General features: G+C 41.8%; 1 protein-coding gene across 8 annotated transcripts in view; it reads left to right on the top strand.

The window, feature by feature from the left end:
• The window catches only part of tada3l (transcriptional adaptor 3 (NGG1 homolog, yeast)-like), a 50,445-nt gene extending 27,962 nt beyond the window's left edge, over window positions 1–22,483 (top strand). For 7 of the 8 annotated variants that reach the window (XM_069936755.1, XM_069936757.1, XM_069936756.1 and 4 more), the window contains 4 exons: window positions 3,060–3,157; window positions 8,862–8,971; window positions 17,137–17,322; window positions 20,535–22,483. In XM_069936755.1, coding sequence (XP_069792856.1) covers window positions 3,060–3,157; window positions 8,862–8,971; window positions 17,137–17,322; window positions 20,535–20,727 — 587 coding nt within the window. In that variant the 3' untranslated portion in view covers window positions 20,728–22,483. Of the gene's footprint in view, window positions 1–3,059; window positions 3,158–8,861; window positions 8,972–17,136; window positions 17,327–20,534 lie in introns of those variants that run through there. The other variant, XM_069936758.1, reaches the window with a different exon arrangement.
• The last annotated feature ends 325 nt before the right edge of the window (window positions 22,484–22,808 follow it).

The following is a 22,808-nucleotide window of genomic DNA, read 5'->3' as shown; positions in this document are numbered from 1 at the left end:
GATAAGTTAGAGATAGGCAAGTTGTTTCCATTGGTGGGGGAGATCAGAACTAGGGGAAATCGCCTCAAAATTCAGGGTAGTAGATTTAGGACAGAGGTGAGAAGGAACTGCTTTTCCCAGAGAGTGGTGAATCTGTGGAATTCTCTGCCTATTGAAGCAATGGAGGTGACCTCAGTAAATATATTTAAGGCACATTTAGATAGATTTTTACAAATTAGGGGCGTTAAGGGATATGGGAAAAAGGCAGGTAGGGTGGAGATGAGCCTATCATCAGATGAGTCGTGTTCTCATTGAATAGCAGAGCAGGCTCAATGGGCCGGATGGCCTACTCCAGTTCTTATTTCTTATGATCTAACTGACAGATGTCCACTGGCTGAGCAGGGGTTAGAGTAATTCTCATCACAATTACTGGCAACCCAGCTTGACCTTTTAATCCACCCATCTTCAAATCTTGCTACCTTCACTTTATTTTGTTTTTAATAGTTTTTTATTGGTTTTTATACGAAATGCAATACATCATTTAAGAAAGAGTTGGAAAAGTATATGGATGGGAGGGGGATGGAGGGATATGGGCAGAGTGCTGGTAAGTGGGATTAGAGGAGGGTACTTGGATCATTGCGGACTAGAAGGGCCAAATTGGCCTGTTTCCGTGCTGTAATTGTTATATGGTTACTTGGTTAATGAAGGAAAGGGAATGAAACTGAAAATTTAATATTACTTGTGTATATTTATGAAGATAATACTTCACTATAAACTTGGTTCCCCCCTCCACTGCAATGGGCTAAAAGAAAAAAAAAGAAAAAAATATCAAAAGTATTATATAAAAACTCCACCTAACCTACTCTAATGAAAAAGAAGAAAAAAGCTGAGCAGCTTATCCTGGGGGTTACATATACAGTGAAACCCCATTATAACATCATAGTTTGGGTCCAATAAATCGCATCGCAATAAAAGTGGGGTTGCGCTAAACTGGGGTTTCAATAAATCATTGTAATTACAGTTGAAATTAAAACACAAATGAATTTTTAGTGAATCTTTCGTCACCGCTCACCGCAGCAGCCCAAGGTTCCCCCTCCCCATGACAGACCGAAGTCCTGGCAGCAGCCCGAAGTCCCCGCTCCCCTCAGGAGCTTGAAATCCCGGTGGCAGCCCAATGTCCCCACTCTCCTCAGCAGCCCGAAGTCCGGACGGAAACCTGAAGTCCCCGCGGCAGCCTGGAGTCCCTGCTCTAGCGGCAGCCAGAAGACCCAGTACTCGTGCCCGGCGACAGCTTGAAGTTGCCACTCTTGGCGGTAGCCTGATGCCCCAGTCCAATGACTCATCACATTATATCTGGATTTGCGTTAAATCAGAGTTCCACTGTATTTTGTAGTTTTTGGTTCCTACTGTAAATCAAAAAGCAAAGGTAAGACTATATCTAATCACATTAGAAACATTTACATCAAATGAAGAGAAGACATAAAAGGTCGCATGTATCTTCAAATTTCACCAATGAGTAAAATACTTGATAACTAATTTTTTCTAGGCTTAAATAAGAGAGAACCATTGGAGGTCTAGAGTCTTTCCATTTGAATAGGATGGCTCTTTTAGCCAACACTGTAGAGAGGGCCACAACCCATTGAACAGATACAGAAAAACTCCCTATGTCTGGGTCAATAACCCCAAAAAGAGCTGTTAATTGGATTTCAGATTTGTGTCTATCACAAATAGCATTAATATTAGAAAAAATACTAGCCAATTTAGCTTTGGATATTTGAACATGATGCACCACTTTGAATTGGATTAATGAATGTCGGACACAAAAAGATGTATTCACCAGTTCAAAAATTTTGTCCCATAGATCTTCAGTAAGTTCCAGTTCCTAAGTCTTTTTAATCTTCTCATGAAGCACTGCTACCGTTGTTGGAAAGGAAACCAGAATAAATACTGCTGTGGTTTTGGCAATAAACATACTACTCCATCATGTAAAAGATTGTGCTTTTCACCCTGAACTTGGAAAGATTCCATGTGTTCATTATCTCTAACGTAATTAATCTGCCAACATCCATGCAAGCAGTTAAAACCCCAAATTTGTAGCAAAAAGTCCCTTCATAATCTTGATCTATCTTTTCTCCAGGGCAGTGCTGACTGTTTTTAATTAGTACATGTCTGGCAAATTATACTTATTTAGAGAATGTAGGCAGAAACGGACTTAAGAGGTGTTTGTAAGCAAATTCCAACAAGGTTGATGCTTAAATGGAAAAAAAAAGAGCTCTAATAATCATGTTTAAAATTGTGATGAATTAAAACAAAATAAATGAAGAAAAACTGTTCTTGTGCCTGAGAAGGTTCTTATCAGGGGTTACAATTAAGATCCTGGCTGGTGAGGTGAAATATGGATAAACATTATAGACTACAGTGGATAGGATTTGGAATACCCTGCTTGATATATCCAGATTTACCCAGGAGGGGCGATGGGGTCTGGATAAATATTTTGAGGAGAAAACAAATAGCAAGGGTATGGGAGACTAAAATTTGTTGGAATATTCTTTGAAAATGCCAGCCTTACACATTGAGTTCTTTGGCTTCCTGAACTCAGAAACGACACATTTAGCACCAGTGACCCTGTTTGAATCTGATGCTGTCTGAAGGAGTTTGTACATTCTCCCCATGTCTGCTGGGTTTCCTCCAGGTGCTCCAGTTTCCTCACACCCTTCAAAACATAGGGGTTGTAGGTTAAATTGGGGCATTTTGGTGACACAGGCTCCTATGGCGGAAGGGCCTGTTACCCTGCTATATGTTTAAATGTAAACATGAGAAAACTTTTTTTCTCGAGGATACTTAGATGAGAAGTTATTCTTGCACTGGTCTCATCTATCATCAACTTCTGCTGGGTGAAACCTATCATTGGATTTCCCTTCCTACCTATCTGTGTACTATTTCTTGAACCCTGTCTCCTTGACCACATTTATGGATACTCTCTTGTTGGCTCATTTTGTAATTAAACTTTTATTGACAAGCTGCGCACGAGTTTTGGGTGGAAACTTCTCTACTTGTTGAAAGTGGGTTTCTTTTGTTAGATGTGGACGCACTGCTCAAGAAAGAGCAACATGATCAGCCTGAAGATAGTTCTCCTTTTGGACCCCTCACACAGCGATTGCTCCAGGCTTTGGTGGAGGTGAGAACACATATACTAAACTTCTTCAAGATTGTTCGGACTTTCAGTCATTTTTTTTGTTATTTTGTACACTTGTGAAAATACCCAATGTCCATTCAGCTCCATTTAATGATGGGTATTTAGGACGTACCTTTGGTCCCTCGGTACTACCAAAATATTGCATTCACCTACTAAATGTTTGTGCCAGTTGTGGAGTGGCAGTTTGGTTATGGTCCATGTAATTAGGTCCTGTAAAGAGAGTGGTCATCTACTGCATCAGGTACTCCCGTTGTGGTCACCTCTACATCAGAGAGGCTGAACTCAGACTGGGAAGTCGCTTGGTTGAGCACTTGGCTCTGACCACTGTAATGGCTTGGATCTCCCATTTGCCAGCTATTTCAATTCCCCGTCCCATTCCCTTGCTGACATGTCTGTGCATGGTCTAATGCACTGCCAGACTGAGACCACCCACAAATTGGCCTCATCTTCTGTCTGGGCACCCTCCAATCAGATGGCATTTACATCAACTTCTCTGATTTTTGTTAAACCTTCCCACCCCCACAATCTTCTTCCCCTATCTCTTATCCTCTAGTGCTCTCTCTCTCTCTCTTCCCTTTTCCTTCTCTCTCCTCTTTCACAGAGCCAAAATCAATTCTTTCCTCTTATCATATCCAATTCACATCTTTTGTCTGTTAATCTATATTCCTCCCCTCCCATTCTTCACTCTTTCATTCTCTAGACGCTGTGTTTCCTCATTCGTACCTTGAAAAAGGGCTCAGGCCAAAAACGTCAGTAAATATATTTTTTGCCACCCATGAACGATGCAAGACTGGCTGAGTTCCTTCAACATTTCTGAGTTTTGTGCATGGTAGGTTGTGTTTAACAAATTTTGTGGATTTTTTAGAGGAGTTTACCAGGAAAGTTGAAGAAGGAAGGGCTATGGATGTTGTCCATGTGGACTTTAGTAAGGCCTTTGACAAGATCCCACATGGGTGGTTAGTCAGGAAGGTTCAGGCACTCAATGTTCATGGTGAAGTAGTGAACTGGATTTGAAATGGCTTTATGGAAAAAATGGAGTTGTGTATGATTGCCTCTCTGACTGGAGGCCTATGACTAGCAGTGCTCTTCAGAGATAGATGCTGGATCCTTTGTTGATTGTCATCTATATCACTGATCTGGAAATTAGGGTGGTAAATTGGATCAGCAGGCTTGCAGGTGACACAAAGATTGGAGGTGTTGTGGACAACAAAGAAGGTTTTTAAAGCTTGCAGAGGGATTTCAACCAGGTGGAAAAGTGGACTACAAAATGGCAGATGGAATTTAATGCAGACAAATGTGAGGTGTTACATTTTGAAAGGTCAAATCAAGAAAGGACATTAGCTGTAAGACACTGAGGTGTGCAGTAGAACAGAGGAATCTGGGAATACAGTTGCACAATTCCCCTAAAGTGGCGTCAGAGGTAGATACATATCAAAGGAAAAGGCTTAAGGGTGAAAGGGAAAAGGTTTAGGGGCAACACAAGGAACAATGTCTTCACGCAGTGAGTGGTAGGAGTGTGGAACAAGCTGAAATGGTGAATACGGGCTCAATTTTGACATTTGAGAAGAATTGGGATAAGTACGTGGTCAGGAGAGATATGGACTGAGTGCAGGTCAGTGGGACAGGGCAGAATAATAGTTGGGCACAGACTAGAAGGGCCAAGGGGCCTGTTTTCTGTGCTGTAATTTTCTATGGTTCTAACAAGTCTATCTATATCTTTCAATCGTATATACTAATGTAACGAGTTGCCTCTCAGTCGCTGAGGCTCTGGAGAAATCAATCCAGGTTTGTCCAGCCTTGTAGCCAGTATATTCTAATCCAGGCCACATCCTGGTGAACCTCCTCTGTACCTTCTTCAGTCTCTGTCTGTATCATTTGTATAATGTGGCAACCAAAACTGCACACAGTAATCCAAATGTGGCCAAACTTTCTGATTCTGAAACTAAAGTAATCAAAGCATTATTCTGTGAGATCACCTGATGAATTAAAACTTAAGCAAATCCATTTTGTTCTAAGAAATGATGCTGTAGCATCTGCTCAAGTAAAATATCTTGAGGGATGGTTACCAAATTTTCAGAAAGTGAATAAAAAAAAATAAACTGCGGACATTATAGTTGAGAAAAAAATGAATCTGGTTAATGCAAATCTAATATATATTTGTGCATCTATGTCTTTGTTTGTCTGTTCTCCATGGAAATCAATATGGAGCACTTTAGAAATGTCCAATGAGGTTCAGTAGGGGTAACATTTGATGCTGAATGTCATGACCACATTGAATTTAACCGTTAAGGTCATATGAAGTTCAAATGTGTTTTTTGACCAGCTTGCACTGACTTGCATTGCTATTTCTTATACAAATATTTACTAGTACTGACTTACATTACTGTTTCCTATAATTGTGGTCACATTTGATGCTGAATGTCATGACCATATTGAATTTAACCTTTAAGGTCACATGAAGTTCAAAAACAAAATTTGAACTTGCACCAGGGACACTTCAATGAGTTACAGTGCTGTGTATCAATGTACATTCAGAAACCAAACCCAGTTCAATATGGGCCAAAAAAGTGAAGCAACATTGGCAGAAGCTCTTCACAAGCCCGTAGAGTTCGACAAAGGAGTAATCAACAACTGAGTGTTTTATTTCCCAGGCAATGCCGGATATCCTGCTAGCTTGAAATCAGATGATACAACTCTGGGAATACTTTCTTACTTCAGGTAGTATCTATGGATCGAGGATTGGTGATAAGTGACAGGATTGCAGTGGACTTGCCCGCTCCCCGTATTCTCCCTTATGGTCTCACTTGTTCCTTGTGGCCATACAACTCCCAACATCCTGCCAGCCTTGCTTCTGTGGCTGTTCCTCAAATGGCACCTAGGCTGGTAGCAGCAGAAGATGAGATCCTGGCAATGGATTGTCCTAAAGGCTAACATTAAGACAGCCTTTTCTGTCAGTAGGACCATTTCAAAGTTTAGAAACACTTGAAAGCAATTGCATTTAGAATTTTTTTTAATTAAAAGTGTTGCTAGTTATAGAGCTGTCCAGCCCAGAATGGGACCCTTTGGTCCAACTCATCCATGTCTGACCTCCATATTAACATTTGCCTGCATTAAATTTGTATCCACGCTCTTCCTATCCAACAGTTGCATTAAAATCCACACTTGTGTAAATTAGAAACATAGTTAAAATAAAGTTGCAAGAAAAATCTGCATTCACTTACCCAATTAGTGAACTCCATTTCAAATGAAAGGATCCTCAACATATTTTCAAGTGAAAGGCTGTCAACCTGAAATATTAGCTCTTTTCCACTCTGGATATTCAGCTATCCAACCTGCTGATTATCTTCACCATTCACTTTTTATTTCAGATTTCTGACATCTGAATTTAATGTTTTGTGTTCTGCATCAGATGGACCTACTGTGGTTGCCAAGTGCCGAAGCCTGGAGTGTGCTAACATGTGCTCTGTCAATTAGTCACCTGCGTGCCCAGCCTTTTATTTTTGCAAGGAATAATATGCTTCTGGAACTGATTGTCAGGATTGGAATGGCACACTGCCAAAAGTGAACTATGAATTACAGAGGGATTTATAATTTCCTTTTCCAACCCAATTCCACATTTCCCTTCTTTTCTGAAGCTGTCATCTTGCAGGAATACAGTACTTGGCCTTGAATCATCCAAGTAGTCAAATATGACCCAAAATTATTACTTGGTAGGATTGTTCACAGGGTCATGAAGTTGTACCCAATCACCCCATTTCCCAATGGCTAATCTGTATCTCTAATTTGAAATGCTGTGGTCAATTGTATCATCTCTGACACCTTGTCACTCTCTCGGTACAGGCTGGGTTTAAGATTAGTTAACCAGCAGAGTTCTTGAGAAAGGAAATGAATCCAATCTTGTAATGACTGTCATACAAAAAAGGAGTAGATACCTGTGCTGCCCTTCCCTCTAGAATGAAGGGACTAGGATAGCATTAATGATAATATTAAGACAGAGCTTTTCTTCTTTTTGTTCACTTCTCCCAACTGGTCACATTCTCTTCTTGCACTGTTGTACAGAAGATGCAGAAGCCTGAAGATCTGCACCTCCACCTTCAAGGATAATTTTTTTAAACAGCAATATGGCTTTTGAACCACCTTGTTACACTAATCATCGACTGCTCTGGTACCACAAAAGATTTCCTTGCACTAGGAAATCTTTGAATGATTATTATTGTAGTTACGCTCCCAGTGAACAAGCAGAGACTGAAGACCACAGTACCAGTGGTGGAGATGGTGAAGGTATGGTCGAGAGAGGCGGAGGAATGTCTGCAGGACTGCTTTGAATCGGTGGACTGGGCTGTATTCAAGGAGTCGTCTCCAAATTTGAATGAATACACCGCAGCTGTTACCAACTTCAACAGGACTGGTGTGGATGAACGTATGCCTACGCATATATACCATGAGTACCCCAACCAAAAGCTGTGGATGAACCAAAGGATTCGCAGCCTGCTGTGGGCTATGATGGTGTTTAAGACCAGTGATCCCGATCTCCACAGGAAGACCAGGTATGACCTACAGGGTTATGTTAAACAAAGATTTCAACATCATCATCCCCTCAATACTAGTCAACAAGATTCAAAACCTGGGACTCTGCACCTCCCTCTGCAACTGGATCCTTGACTTCCTCATTGGAAGACCACAGTCAGTACGAATTGAACACATCTCCTCAATGATGATCAACACAGGTGTACCTCAAGGATGCGTGCTCATTCCCCCTGCTCTTCTCTCTCTATACCTATGACATATGGCCAGGCACAATTCCAATGTTACAAATTTGGCAATGACACCATGGTTGTGAGCAGAATCACAGATGGCAGTATGGAAGCGTACAGAAGTGAGATAGATCAGCTAGTTGAGTGGTGTTACAACAATTACCTTGCACACAGCATCAGCAAAATTAAGGAATTAATTTTGGCCAGGAGAACACAAAAATAGTCCTCATCGAGGGGTCAGTAATGGAGAAACTTCAGATTCCTAGTGTCAACCTCTCTAAAGACCTATCCTGGGGCATCATGTCGATACAGTCATGAAGAAGGCATGCCAGCGAATATATTTCGATAGGAGTTTGAAGAGATTCGGTATGTCACCAAGGGTTCTTGCAAATTTCTACAGGTGTACCGTGGAGTGCATTCTGAGTGGTCGCATCACTGTAAGGTATGTAGGTGCCAATGCACAGGATAGGGACAGGCTGCAGAGGGTTGTAAACCCAGCCAGTATCATCATGGCCATTAGTCCACTCCGTTAAGGACATCGTTAAGAGGCGGTGCCTCAAGAAACACACACTCAGTGTTACAAAAACAGCTTATTCCACTCCACCATCAGATGTCTGAATAAACCACAGACACTACCTCACATTTTTCTCTTCCATCACTATATTTTTAAATCTTGTATTTAAGGAACTGCAATTTATAGTAATTTTGGACCTTGTTCTGCTCAATACTGCTGTTACAAAGCAACAAATTTCATGACACGTTCATGACAATAAACCCGATTCTGATCTATTTTTGTATTAATTATCTCTTTTCACTCAAATTGTTCATGGCATTGTAGTCTTTTTGAACAAATTCCTGTTTGATTGCAGTGATTAAGAATTTTGGTGCAAATATACAATATATATTAACAATGAACTCATTATCCTTCTCAGGAGAACATTATTTCACCCATGGAAGATTCTCCTATTCCAGAGATGACAGGGAAGGATGCAGGTACTGATGGAGCAAGCACGTCTCCTCGAAGTCAGAGTAAGGCATTTAGGTGAGCTCTCTGGAAGATGTTGTGCTAGATATAAATAAAACCACACAATAAACAGATACCTGGGAACTTACAATGAAGCTGTCCAAATTTCAAATTCAGTTTCTCATGATCACATTGGCAGTTGCCTGGAAGTCTGACTCCTACCTGAGCATTAAGCATTGGAACACAGAAATGCATAGCAGTGTTCCTCTGGAGAAAATTACCCACAACCTAAGGAAACAATACAGCACTTTCTCAAAGGTCTGGCAGCCCTACATGGGGGCACAAATGTAGTGTGGGCCACCATGCCTCGCCACCCTTCCCAACCCTCTTAATCCACCCCTCCAATTGGCGGGGATGTGGAGGGGGCTCATCCCATTCTAAGCTATGGAAAAAAAAGAAGGCAGTCTACGCGCTGACTGCTTGGAGTTTGAATGGAAAAACTAAAAATTAAAAAAAAACCATATACCTCAGAAATGTGAGGTCCTGTTATGAGTCGAGAGGTCTCCAAAAACCAACAGCAACAGACATTCACCAAGACGATGGTTACGTAAACAAAAATGTTTTTAATTTTCTTCAAGCATAATAATATCAATATTTAAATTGTTTTTTTTCTTCTTTGGCTTGGCTTCGCGGACGAAGATTTATGGAGGGGTAATGTCCACGTCAGTTGCAGGCTCTTTTGTGGCTGACAAGTCTGATGCGGGACAGGCAGACACGGTTGCAGCGGTTGCAAGGGAAAATTGGTGGGTTGGGTGTTGGGTTTTTCCTTGTCTTTTGTCAGTGAGGTGGGCTCTGCGGTCTTCTTCAAAGGATGTTGCTGCCCGCCGAACTGTGAGGCGCCAAGATGCACGGTTTGAGGCGATATCAGCCCATTGGCGGTGGTCAATGTGGCAGGCACCAAGAGCTTTCTTTAGGCAGTCCTTGTACCTCTTCTTTGGTGCACCTCTGTCTCGGTGGCCAGTGGAGAGCTCGCCATATAACACGATCTTGGGAAGGCGACGGTCCTCCATTCTGGAGACGTGACCTACCCAGCGCAGTTTGATCTTCAGCAGCGTGGATTCGATGCTGTCGGCCTCTGCCATCTCGAGTACTTCGATGTTGGAGATGAAGTCGCTCCAATGAATGTTGAGGATGGAGCGGAGACAACGCTGGTGGAAGCGTTCTAGGAGCCGTAGGTGATGCCGGTAGAGGACCCATGATTCGGATCCGAACAGGAGTGTGGGTATGACAACGGCTCTGTATACGCTTATCTTTGTGAGGTTTTTCAGTTGGTTGTTTTTCCAGACTCTTTTGTGTAGTCTTCCAAAGGCGCTATTTGCCTTGGCGAGTCTGTTGTCTATCTCGTTGTCGATCCTTGCATCTGATGAAATGGTGCAGGCGAGATAGGTAAACTGGTTGACCGTTTTGAGTTTTGTGTGCCTGATGGAGATGTTGGGGGGCTGGTAGTCATGGTGGGGAGCTGGCTGATGGAGGACCTCAGTTTTCTTCAGGCTGACTTCCAGGCCAAACATTTTGGCAGTTTCCGCAAAACAGGATGTCAAGCGCTGAAGAGCTGGCTCTGAATGGGCAACTAAAGTGGCATCGTCTGCAAAGAGTAGTTCACGGACAAGTTGCTCTTGTGTCTTGGTGTGAGCTTGCAGGCATCTCAGATTGAAGAGATGGCCATCCGTGTGTTACTAATAACTTAACCCCCTTCTAATTCTAAGCGCACGTATATGCCATGTGCATGTGTTCAGGAAAGTCCTTTTCTTCACTGTCCAATCATTCACTTTTCACTTCTCCACATTCACTGGTATCAGGCAATTTCCACACTGTGCACAGAATTTAACATTTATGATCTTCACCAGGCTCTGGTGCTTTAATTTGTTACTGCTTGGGACGGTCTTTTTTGGTGTCAGAGACACACACAAACTGATCTCCTTCAATCAGCCACTTCAGTGTCTTGCTGAAGAAACTTTCCCCCTCGTGGGTTTTTCCAAAAGATAACCTCTTCTTCCAGGTTACCACAGGGAGTTTTTCTTTTACCCATATTTCAGGAGAAACACATTAACCAGCCATAGCCTCTTGTAGTTGACTTCAAGGGTTTAGAATAGGCTGAACTCAAAACACAAAAGCAATCTTCAAATGGGGTCTTATAGCAGGCCTGCAAAACTAGCAGGTCCCAACACCAACTCCTGTTGTAAAACTGACCGTCTCTCCCTCTGTCCAAAGAGAATAGTGTGTTTTTTTCACCCTCTGTTTGCAAAACCACATGATCCCTCTTCGAACAGCAACCAGGAATTTAAACTTCCCGCACCATTCTTTAACAGCACCAGGTTTTCAGTTCTTGAGCCCAGGAATTGTGTAAACATGGTGATCCATTAACTTGTCAAACTGTCACAAGTACTCTTCCATTATCTCAGCAAAGTCTATTGGACACATGAAGGCACCACCTAAACAGAGATCTTGCATGTTAAATGAGATGTGTTTTGTGAAATGTTATTGTCTCTTGTGGAATGTAAATTAATATCTAAACGAAACCCCTACAATCTATACCATTTTGAGATTTATCATAATTTTATTAAATTATTCCGTAACAGTGCAAACTTTGCAATCTTAAGTTTTTTCTTTTTTTTCTTTGGCTTGGCTTCGCGGACGAAGATTTATGGAGAGGGTAAAAAGTCCACGTCAGCTGCAGGCTCGTTTGTGGCTGACAAGTCCGATGCGGGACAGGCAGACACGATTGCAGCGGTTGCAGGGGAAAATTGGTTGGTTGGGGTTGGGTGTTGGGTTTTTCCTCCTTTGCATTTTGTCAGTGAGGTGGGCTCTGCGGTCTTCTTCAAAGGAGGTTGCTGCCCGCCAAACTGTGAGGCGCCAAGATGCACGGTTTGAGGCGATATCAGCCCACTGGCGGTGGTCAATGTGGCAGGCACCAAGAGATTTCTTTAGGCAGTCCTTGTACCTTTTCTTTGGTGCACCTCTGTCACGGTGGCCAGTGGAGAGCTCGCCATATAACACGATCTTGGGAAGGCGATGGTCCTCCATTCTGGAGACGTGACCCATCCAGCGCAGCTGGATCTTCAGCAGCGTGGACTCGATGCTGTCGACCTCTGCCATCTCGAGTACTTCGACGTTAGGGATGTAAGCGCTCCAATGGATGTTGAGGATGGAGCGGAGACAACGCTGGTGGAAGCGTTCTAGGAGCCGTAGGTGGTGCCGGTAGAGGACCCATGATTCGGAGCCGAACAGGAGTGTGGGTATGACAACGGCTCTGTATACGCTTATCTTTGTGAGGTTTTTCAGTTGGTTGTTTTTCCAGACTCTTTTGTGTAGTCTTCCAAAGGCGCTATTTGCCTTGGCGAGTCTGTTGTCTATCTCATTGTCGATCCTTGCATCTGATGAAATGGTGCAGCCGAGATAGGTAAACTGGTTGACCGTTTTGAGTTTTGTGTGCCCGATGGAGATGTGGGGGGGCTGGTAATCATGGTGGGGAGCTGGCTGATGGAGGACCTCAGTTTTCTTCAGGCTGACTTCCAGGCCAAACATTTTGGCAGTTTCCGCAAAGCAGGACGTCAAGCGCTGAAGAGCTGGCTCTGAATGGGCAACTAAAGCGGCATCGTCTGCAAAGAGTAGTTCACGGACAAGTTTCTCTTGTGTCTTGGTGTGAGCTTGCAGGCGCCTCAGATTGAAGAGACTGCCATCCGTGCGGTACCGGATGCCTAAAGCATTGCTAAATTAACATGGAATGAAAAATATATATTCTTTTACATTTAGAATGAATCGTATATAATTTTTACTAAAGTTTTATTAATTTGGACATACAGCACAGTAACAGGCAGCCCAATTTACACCCGAGGGAAGGAAATCTGATCCCCTGGGAAAAACTCATACAGACACGGGGAGTACGTACAAACTCCTTACAGACAGTGTGGGATTCGAACCATGATCCCAATTGCTGCCACTGTAAAGGCGTTGCGCTAACCATTATGCCAACTGTGCCACCCAAGTTGTTGATACAAAGTACCACTTCATTCACTGAACTTTCTGCGAATAGCTTGGAATATTGATGATTTGAGCAAATAACATGGATTCCAAAGAGTGTTTTGTTTTCCTGCAATGTGAAGAAAAATGATGGTAAACTCATTCCTCTTTGGTCTTTGATTAGCAATTAAACCACTTTGTAGTCACAAGTTTGTGAATGATCAAATCTTGCTGCTAATTAAAATAATTTGATACAGAACTATTGTATAATATTTCATCTAGCTTTTTCACCCTATGTAGTTACTTTGACAGAAACCTGGTCATCCATTTTGGTGAGTCCAGTGTTTATTAACTGTGAGCCTTTGTGATGGCCTTTTTAAATAGAAAGCCCTTTCAAGCCAGGAAAACACCTGTCCATAAAGGTGGAGGTTCTTCACCCTTGCACCTAAAGAAGTACCTCTCTGAATTCGCCATGGCCGGCTCCGAGGCACCTATTCCAACCCTCCTCAGGGAAGGATAATCGGCGGAGTGCTGTGCTCCGCCTCCTGACCGGAATGTACAGCTGCTGCAAGTGGCTGGTTAGGGGTGGGCTGATGACACGGTCAGTCTGCGACCCATCTCCTCACTCATCCCTCTCCCTCCACGACCCCCTCAAGGCAGGGGTGGCGGGCGGGAGGCCGTCAGGGCAGTGGGAGCCAACAGCAGGGGCTGCTGCAGCAGCAGGAGCCAATGAGGCAGCGGGAGCCGTTTGGGCAGGTGGGGCAGCGGGTGCCATCAGAGGGGAGTGTTAGAGCAGCGGGAGCCATCGGGTGATGGCCGGTGCGGTCTGAGACACCATACTGGGCCACTTCGGCCTTCAGACTGCTCTCTATGGCTTAAAACTTGGCAGAGCAATTCCAGCTGCATGGGGGAAGATGGCCATTGTACTGCCACACATTTATGATGGGTGCTGCTGTGGCGCCAGTTGCCCCACCTCCATCAGATTTGGAGGGCGCTACGAGGCACCTCTCGATATGAATGAGTCGCTGGAGCAGCCTTTTAGGGCTGCTGTCTGAAAGATGTTTTTTTTTAACTTTATTTAAGATTTTATAACATGAATAACATATAGGATTACATTAAAAAAAAATTAAGAATAAAATAATAAAATTACAATACAGTATCAGTAATCTAAATAAACTATACCCTCCCCAATAATTATTACACATTAATAACCCAACTCAAATTAGTCCAACCCCCCCTTTCCCCCCCAAAATAAAGAGTGAAGAATTAATAAAGTTAATAATATATGTGAGAAAAAATACCCACTTACAAAAAAAAACAAAAATATAACCGATTAAAATACTAACAAAAAAAAGTAATTAATACTAAGATATCAGACTTAAAAAACATATTTAAATCAAACTTAAATGCATATATTTAACAAACGGAGTTAAGATGAAACATATATTTAACTCAAACTTAATATAAAAAATTAGTAAAGTTAGTAACATTGTCTATCAAAAATTATTAAACAATAATCAATTCTTAAAAAAAATTGTAGCATGAGAAAAAAAAGATGAAAAAAAACTTTCTCTATAGAGATAAACCTTCACCAAATATCAACTAACTTCACATCTATCATCATATTAGTCACATAAACCACCATCTTAAAACAAAATTCAAACCTCATTAAACATTGTACAATTCAATTTTAGTACTCTTTTTTACTCTTGAATAGTTATCCAATAAAAGCTCCAATACCACATTTAAATATCCCCAATCATTATGTTAAAATTCAGATATCCAAATAATAAAAACACATCTATAACGAAATCTATATCTTCAACAAATGGAGCATAAATCACAAACAAAATTCAAGCCTCATTAAGAATTGTACAATTCAATTTATAACTTTCACCATTATTCCCTTCGTTCTATAACTAAAATAGCAAAATAATATACACCAGAATTACCACTCCTTTCACCTTAAAGTTAAAGAAAAAATATTAAAAAAAACTTATCCATCCCATTCACATTTAAATTTCAGATATTCCTTATCTACTGAATAAACTTTACAAAAAAAACCACATCAATTTTTAGTTTTTTAAACAATCAAATACTTTCTTATGCTTTTTTTTATATTTAAACAAAAAAAAAACCCTTCACTCTTTAACCTAATAATACAAAAAAAAAGGAAAAAAAACGGGTAGGAGGTTAAAAATACCCCCTCCCGTCTAAACCGTGCAATGCGGTAACTCCCCAAAAAAAAATGGGTGTGAGATAACTCACACGTAGCAGATGACTTTCAGGAAATAGTGCCTATCCAGTTCTCTCCCCCAACTCTCACTTCATCTTAAACTAACATCATCATTATTTAATATCCCTTTTTTTTTAAAAAAAAAACATTAGAAAAAAAAAAGGACAACTCTTCTTTTAATCAGCTCCAACTGCCGAGTCACCATTACAACCATTCCTTCTTGGAGCACGGCTCTTTTCTTCCATCTCTTGTCTCCTTAGAGATCGCGGCGGACTATGTCTCTGTTGAAACTGAGTAATTGGCAGCTCTTAAGCAAACGCTATAGCTTCCTTTGGAGAATCAAAGAACTTTGGTTGGCAACCATCTTGAAAAACCTTCAAAACAGCTGGATATCTAAAGGTTGCCTTGTAACCTTTCTTCCACAACAACTCTTTAGCAGGATTGAATTCCTGTCATTGGAACATAACTTCTTGACTCAAATCCGCATAGAAGAAAACTCGATTATTTTGAATCATCAAGGGTGATTTTCTCTGTTGTGCATTTCTAATAGCCACTTGTAAAATTATTTCTCTGTCGTAATAATTCAAGCAACGAACCAAAACAGGTCTTGGACTTTGACCTGAAATAGGTCTTCTACGCAAGGCTCTGTGAGCATGTTCCAGTATTATACCTTCCGGGAAAGGTTCTTGACCCAGCACCTGTGGAATCCATTCAGTAAAAAATTTTCTTGGGTCTGGTCCCTCCATACCTTCCGGCAAACCAATAATCTTTATATTGTTCTGTCTGGATTGGTTTTCCAAATAATCAATCTTTTTCACCAAATTTTTATTTTGAGTTTGTAAGTCTTCGACCGTTTTGGTCACATCAAAAACTTGATCCCGTATTTCGTCTATATCTTCTTCACACGAATTAAATTTATCTCTCACTTCAAGCTTAAAAGCTCCAAACTCAGCCATCTGTTGAGAATGTATTTTCACCAGAGTATTAAACCTAGTACCAAGTTCAGTCATAATCTTGGATAATCCCTGCATTGTATAAGATAATTTAGATTCAAGATTCACAAAAATCTTTTCAATTGGAAGAGATTTTAGCTCAACAGATTCCTGCTTCTTCTGCATAACCAAAGGATCTTTTGTTCCTTCCTTCATTCTGGTTGCCTTCCTGTAGTATGACTGCTTGTGGAAACCCCAGCCACAGCCTCTCCAGCAATGACTGGAGGACGCTGGCCGGGGTTTTCCCCAGTCCATAATGTATTAAGTTCTCCCAGTACATCAAGTTGTATAGGTTCTTCTATCTCAAGAGATGCAGTTTGCAGCGCCACCTCTACAGTTGACAAATGCCTTTGAGTAACTCTTTGTTCTAAAGGCTGTTTGGCGCCCTCTTTAGGGGGCTCTACCGATGTAACATAGAGCTCTACATCCGAACACTGTACCTCTTTCCTGGGATCCATTTCACGCTGAGTCCCGGTGTCTTTCCTGTAGGTAGGCTTCAAAACTTGAACTTTTGGAAAATGTAGTTTTTTGATGATCTGTTGTCATTATTTTTTGCTCTTTTCCACCAATTGTACCATCATAAGTTAAATTAGCAGCACTGAAATTATCTAAACTTTTAAAGAATTTTAACGGGCATTTCTAGACAAAACAATAAGATAGAGTCAGGAGAGGACTGGAAGGCACGTCTGATCCTTACGCCATCTTGCCACGCCCCCAAAGAGATGAGTTTTAAGTTTTAGATCTGCTCTTGAAGCTGGCATCCAGGTGGAGGCCTGACATGAAATGGCCTAGAGATTACTTAGAACTATAGAACATTACAGCACAGAAACAGGCCCCTTCGGCCCTTTTAGTCTGTGCCAAACCATTTTATTTTTGCCTAGTCCTGCTGACCTCCTTACCCCTCCTATCCATGTATCTGTCCAAATTTTCTTAAATGTTAAAATTGTCAATGTTTTTCTGTAAAGCTTTTAACATCTCTTATGTATCTGTTGCAGTGTTCCTCACACAAAGTCTCTAGAAGCTCGAATTAAAGAAGAACTCATTGCGCAGGGTCTTTTGGATTCTGAGGATCGCCCAACTGAAGATTCGGAGGATGAAGTTCTAGCAGAACTCCGTAAACGTCAGGCAGAACTGAAAGCCCTCAGTACCCACAATCGTGCAAAGAAACAGGAGCTTCTCAGGTAGCATAACTTGGGCAAATTAGCAATTCTGGATGCTAATGCTAAGTATGGACTGAAAAATAGGATTTGTATAACATCTCCTCCTATCTACCCCTCCCACAGGATCCCACCACAGCACAACAAGCCACTTTCTCTACACACCATCTCCAATTTCATCATCTCTGGTCACCTCCCCTCCACAGCTGTCAACCTCGTTGTCCCCCATCTGCACACTGCTCATTTCTTCTTCCTACCCAAGATGCACAATCCCAACCACCTGGGTAGACCCATTGTTTTTGTTTGCTGTTGTCCCTCAAAACTTGTTTAATCTTACCTTGACTCTATCTTTTCTCCCCTGGTCCAATCCCTCCCCATTTACATCCACAACATATCATATGACTTCAGATTCCCTGAACTGCACCGCCTCATCTTTACAATGGATGTCCAATTCCTTTATACCTCCACCCCCCCACACAGGTCTTAAAGCACTTTGCTTCTTTCTGGACCAGAAACCCAACCAGTCACCCTCTACCACCACCCTCCTCTGCCTGGCAGAACTTGTCTTCACTGTAAATAACTTCTCCTTTAACTCATCTCACTTCCTCCAAATCAAAGGAGTAGCCATGGGTACCTGCATGGGTCCCAGCTATGCCTGCCTGTTTGTGGCCTTTGGAGCAATCCATGCTGCAAACCTACACAGGCAAGACCCCCACCCCCCCTTTCCCCAACTCTTCCTCGGTATATTGACAACTACATTGGGGCTGCATCATGCACCCACAATGAGCTTGTCAACTTCATCCTCTTCATGGTTAACTTCCACCCCGATCTCAAACTCACCTGGTCCATCTCCAACAGCACTCTCCCCTTCCTGGATCTCTCTGTGTCCATCTTGTGAGACCAGCTTTCCACTGACATATATCCACTAACTCCCACAGCTACCTTGGCTATACATCCTCACATCCTGTCCCCTGCAAGGATTACATCCCCTTTTCTCAATTTCTCCATCTCCACTGCATCTGTTCCCAAGATGAGGTCTTCCAGTCCAGATCTTCCAAAATGTCTGCCTTCTTCCACAAATGTGGCTTCCCTTCCACCACCATCCACTCAGCCCTCACCCACATCTCCTCCATTTCCCACTCATCTGTCCTGGCCCCCTCTGCCCCCAGATGCAACATTGAATCCCCCTCATCCTCACCTACCACCCCACCAGCTTCCACATCCAACACATTATTCTCTGGAATTTTCGGCACATACAACAGGATCTCAACACCAGAAACATCTTCTCCTCTCCTCCCCTCTCTGCCTTCAGTGACTCCCTCGTGCATTCAACCCTCCCCACCAATCATCTCACTGACACCTTTCTCTGTGGCAGCAGGAGATGCCACACTTGCACCACCATCTCCCCCCACACAGGCCTTTTAGTGAAGCAACACTTGGCTACCGTATCTGCAGGACTGATTTACTCCATCTGGTGCTTTCTTTGTGGTCTTCTCTACAGCGGAGAGACTGGGTGCAGACTGGGAGATCACTTTTCTGAGCATCTTTGCTCCGTCTGCACCTGTGACAGAGACCTCCATTTCAGTTCTGTGTCACACTCCCACACCCACATGTCTGTCCATGGCCTTATGTACTGTCCCGCCACAACCACTTGCAACTTGGAGGAACAACTCTTGATTTTTCTATCTGGGCACTCTCACACCAGATGGCATTAACATCGACTCTTCTGGTTTCTGCTAACCCCCTGCTCTCCTCTTTCCCCCCCCTTCCCCTTTCCAGTTCTCCTTCCTCCCTTCCCCCTCCACTCACCCAGCCATCCCTCCTCCCCTTGATTGCTGCTGACCCCTCCCCATCACCTCCTGCCTCTCAACCACCACCACCCCCCAACTCTTTTGTTTGGATGCCTTCTGGCATTTTTCTATATATTGATGAAGGACTCAAGCCCGAAACGTCGGTTCTGGATTTTTACCTTTGCTATATAAAGGACACTGTTTGACCTGCTGAGCTTCTCCAGCATTTGTGTTTTTACTTCAACCACAGTGTTTGCAGATTTTCGTGTTTTATTTCAGGTTTGAATAACACATCACCGAATATGTATGGCAAGGATGCCTTAATTTGAACCATATTGTGAAAATGCTACCTGAAGAATAGTCGCATAGTCCTGCAGGGTCTATCTGCTTTTGTCAGTCTTTAGGCACCATGATACCTCTATGGCTGCACTCCTCAATTATTCTGCTCTAGCACTAAAGGAAATGATAGCTGAGGGGTGACTACACTGGACAATTTTTTCAGTTTTGACTCCTGAAAAAAATGGGGATTATGTGAGACCACTTTAAGCTGAATACAAAAATAATTTCAGATTTGCCAAATCACGTAGCGTGTTCAGTCGCATAATGATGCTGACTTATTGCATTTGTTCCACTGATCTAAAAATGTTTTGCCCCTGATTTTCGCTTGTACTCTGCATCTGATGCCTTTCATGTCAGTGTCCAACAAGTCGGCCAACTTTGATGGACTCCAGTTGGCCTGATACTGCTTTTCCACGGTCGCAATATCCTGGTGAAGCCTTTCACCAATGTTCATCACTGGCTGCACAGAGATCAGAAGGGAAGAAAACTGAGTGCAAATGCAGAAAATGAATTTTAAATGATGTGTTGCAATTCAGGGTTTTGTATGCTTGAAGTAGACAAAATATGAAAGGAAATCACAATAATAGGTTATTTGTAATAAATGGTGCTTGAAAGTTTCATACTGGTTTTCATGATCAGCAGCCCAAAATCCATAAAATACACCCAAAAATGTTCAGGAAGCAAAATCTTCATTGTCCAGTGTCATTGGGCCCTCTGACTATCTCTCTAACAACCAACGGCACTACACTAATCGTAAAGCCCTGTCTGCACTATTGTAACACTATTTTGTCTTGCACTGCAGCAAGTCAGAATGTGTGTGTGTGTGTGTATATACATATAGATATATATATCTATATGTATATATATGTGTGTATACATATGAGTGTGTATGTCTGTGTATGTGTATATATATATATATATATAAAATATATGTATATGTGTGTGTTTTTATATATATATATATATATATATGTATACTATGTGTATATGTTTTCAGTGTGTGTAAGTATATATATCTATATGGATACTGTGTGTATGTATACAGTATGTGTGAGTGTATGTATGACAATAAACTCACTATTATCAACTGCATTTTTGTTTAACCAGACTTGCCAAAGAGGAGTTAAAAAAACAGGAGTTACGGCAGCGAGTGAGGATAGCGGACAATGAAGTCATGGATGCCTTCCGGAAGATCATGGCAGCGCGTCAGAAAAAGCGCACACCTACAAAAAAAGAGAAGGATCAGGCATGGAAAGCACTGAAGGAAAGAGAGAGCATCTTGAAGTTGTTAGACAATTAAAGGCAACCGTTCCAACATACTGCATTCTGTTACGTCAGAAATACCAGTGAAGCATTTGTCGTTCCTGAGCTGTCTGGACTTGAACTGATTGGGGATAAAAATGATGTTGAGACCTCTTTTGAACTGGTAACATTCCATCATGGCAAGCTGCCTCTGTTGCAGCTTGCTTGTCTAGAATGTTGAAGATGGATGTCTGTCATTTATAAATCTGAATGTTGTGCTTTGGTAGTTTGGGTTTGTACTGGATGTAAGAGTAATGTTACTACCAGGTGTTCAAATAAGAGTGTAGCATATATAGATGGTATGCTATGCCAGTCATTTAAAAATGTGATGTTAACTGACACTTTATTGTTTTTGAGCAAGAATATCCCTAACTCATTTACCCACCAGTAACGTTTTCTGGAAATGATGTGTGGGGTTATCTCCATGACCCAAAACATCTTCATTATTTCTTAAGCTATTTTTTTTCTTTGTTCCACTCCCCTTTAAATCGAACGCACATTAGGTCTCTTGTACTATTTTCAAATCTTCCCGAATTTCCTCTCAATCATGCAATGCTGTGTGAAGAGTATCAAAATGCCACAATTTTCTATTGTCCAAAGATTTGTGATTGGGGGGGGAGGGGTGGAGAATGGGGTGGAGAACAAACATTTCCCAGGACTTTGTATTGGCTTCCTTTGCATTTCAGGTCTTGATGAAGTGCTCCAACCCAAAACATTGACCATTCTTTTTCTCCCACTGATGCTGCTTGACCTGTTGAATTCCTTCAGCAGAGTGTATTTAGAGGCAGAAAGGAAGGTCACGAGGTTTATATAACCTGTACACAATTGGTACCGTTCCTGTGACTACTCCCAGGACAGCATTGATGGGATCCTGTTGGGCATTTGGTTAAACATTTAGTCTGTGGTCTCCTTGGCAGTTGAGACTGGAATGATCCCTGGTTCATCCTCCAGTGGTAGCTATTAGCAGTTCAAGATCTTTGATGCACCTGCGGTTAGTGATGACTTAATTAACTGGTGTTTCTACATCTATTTGATGGGATTCACCTAACTTGCTGAATGTCTTCTGAGATGCTTGCTGTTTTAATTTTTATTGTTGCATTCATTTGGATGGGTGACATTGTGCAGTTTTTGTTTGGGAACAAAATGGAGGAGTCTGATAGTGTATCATTTATGGATGATCTTGGCCATGTGGCACACGCTCATCTTACATCTTGGAACTGGACTGTGGGGGAGGGGGCTAGGTTTAGCTATGTTAGCCCTTGATTCTCAAATGATAATCTGAAACTTTGATGTATGGTGCAGGACCATGTTGCATAAGATAACAAGGCTGCTGATGGATGAAACACATTGAAGAACAAAAGAAATATGGACAAAGGGTGTCCTATAATATTACTTTACTATTGTATGAAAAAAACTGAATAATTATACTGCTAAATGTGCCTTGTTATTTTGAGGAGCCATGCTGTGATTGAACATATAATCACATTTTCTGTTCTGCAATATCAGCACTGATCACCTGTCCGTCGATAGGTTGAACAAGTCTCATCCTCATGCACAGTCGATACTAAATCACTGATCTGAATTCTAATGGCATCTGTCAGTAATTGAAATCCCAAACCAGATGTCCTCTTGCTAAATTATTGCATTGTATTTGAAGCAATAGCAGTTCTTATCATTAGTGATATTAAATCTTCAATAGTGTACTGGTCCATAACTGGGACTGTAATGAATTTTCAATAAATGTCATCTGATCATTTCGTGTGAATTGTGTATTAAATAGGCAATTCAGTGTATCGTCAAAAGATGAGATGTGCGTCTGAAAGTGCACCTGCAACACTGATGACAAATCAAAGAAAATTCTTGGCTTTGAGCTTTGGACTCCCAAAATAGGAGTATCCTCTATAGGAGGCTCTCAAATCAATGGTTTTCTAAAAAAAATTCTGCCTTCTCATGTAAATATTTTGTACTTTCTAATTACTTAGTTGTTTCCATGAGAACGTGCCTGTTCTTTGCAACTCAATCAAGCGCATGTAATCAGACCTCTATTAATAACCACTGAGCTACTCCAACCTTCCTTTG

Source organism: Narcine bancroftii, chromosome 5 (assembly GCF_036971445.1).
Source record: "Narcine bancroftii isolate sNarBan1 chromosome 5, sNarBan1.hap1, whole genome shotgun sequence".
NCBI lineage: Eukaryota > Metazoa > Chordata > Chondrichthyes > Torpediniformes > Narcinidae > Narcine > Narcine bancroftii.
This window is presented reverse-complemented; position numbering and strand designations above follow the sequence as displayed.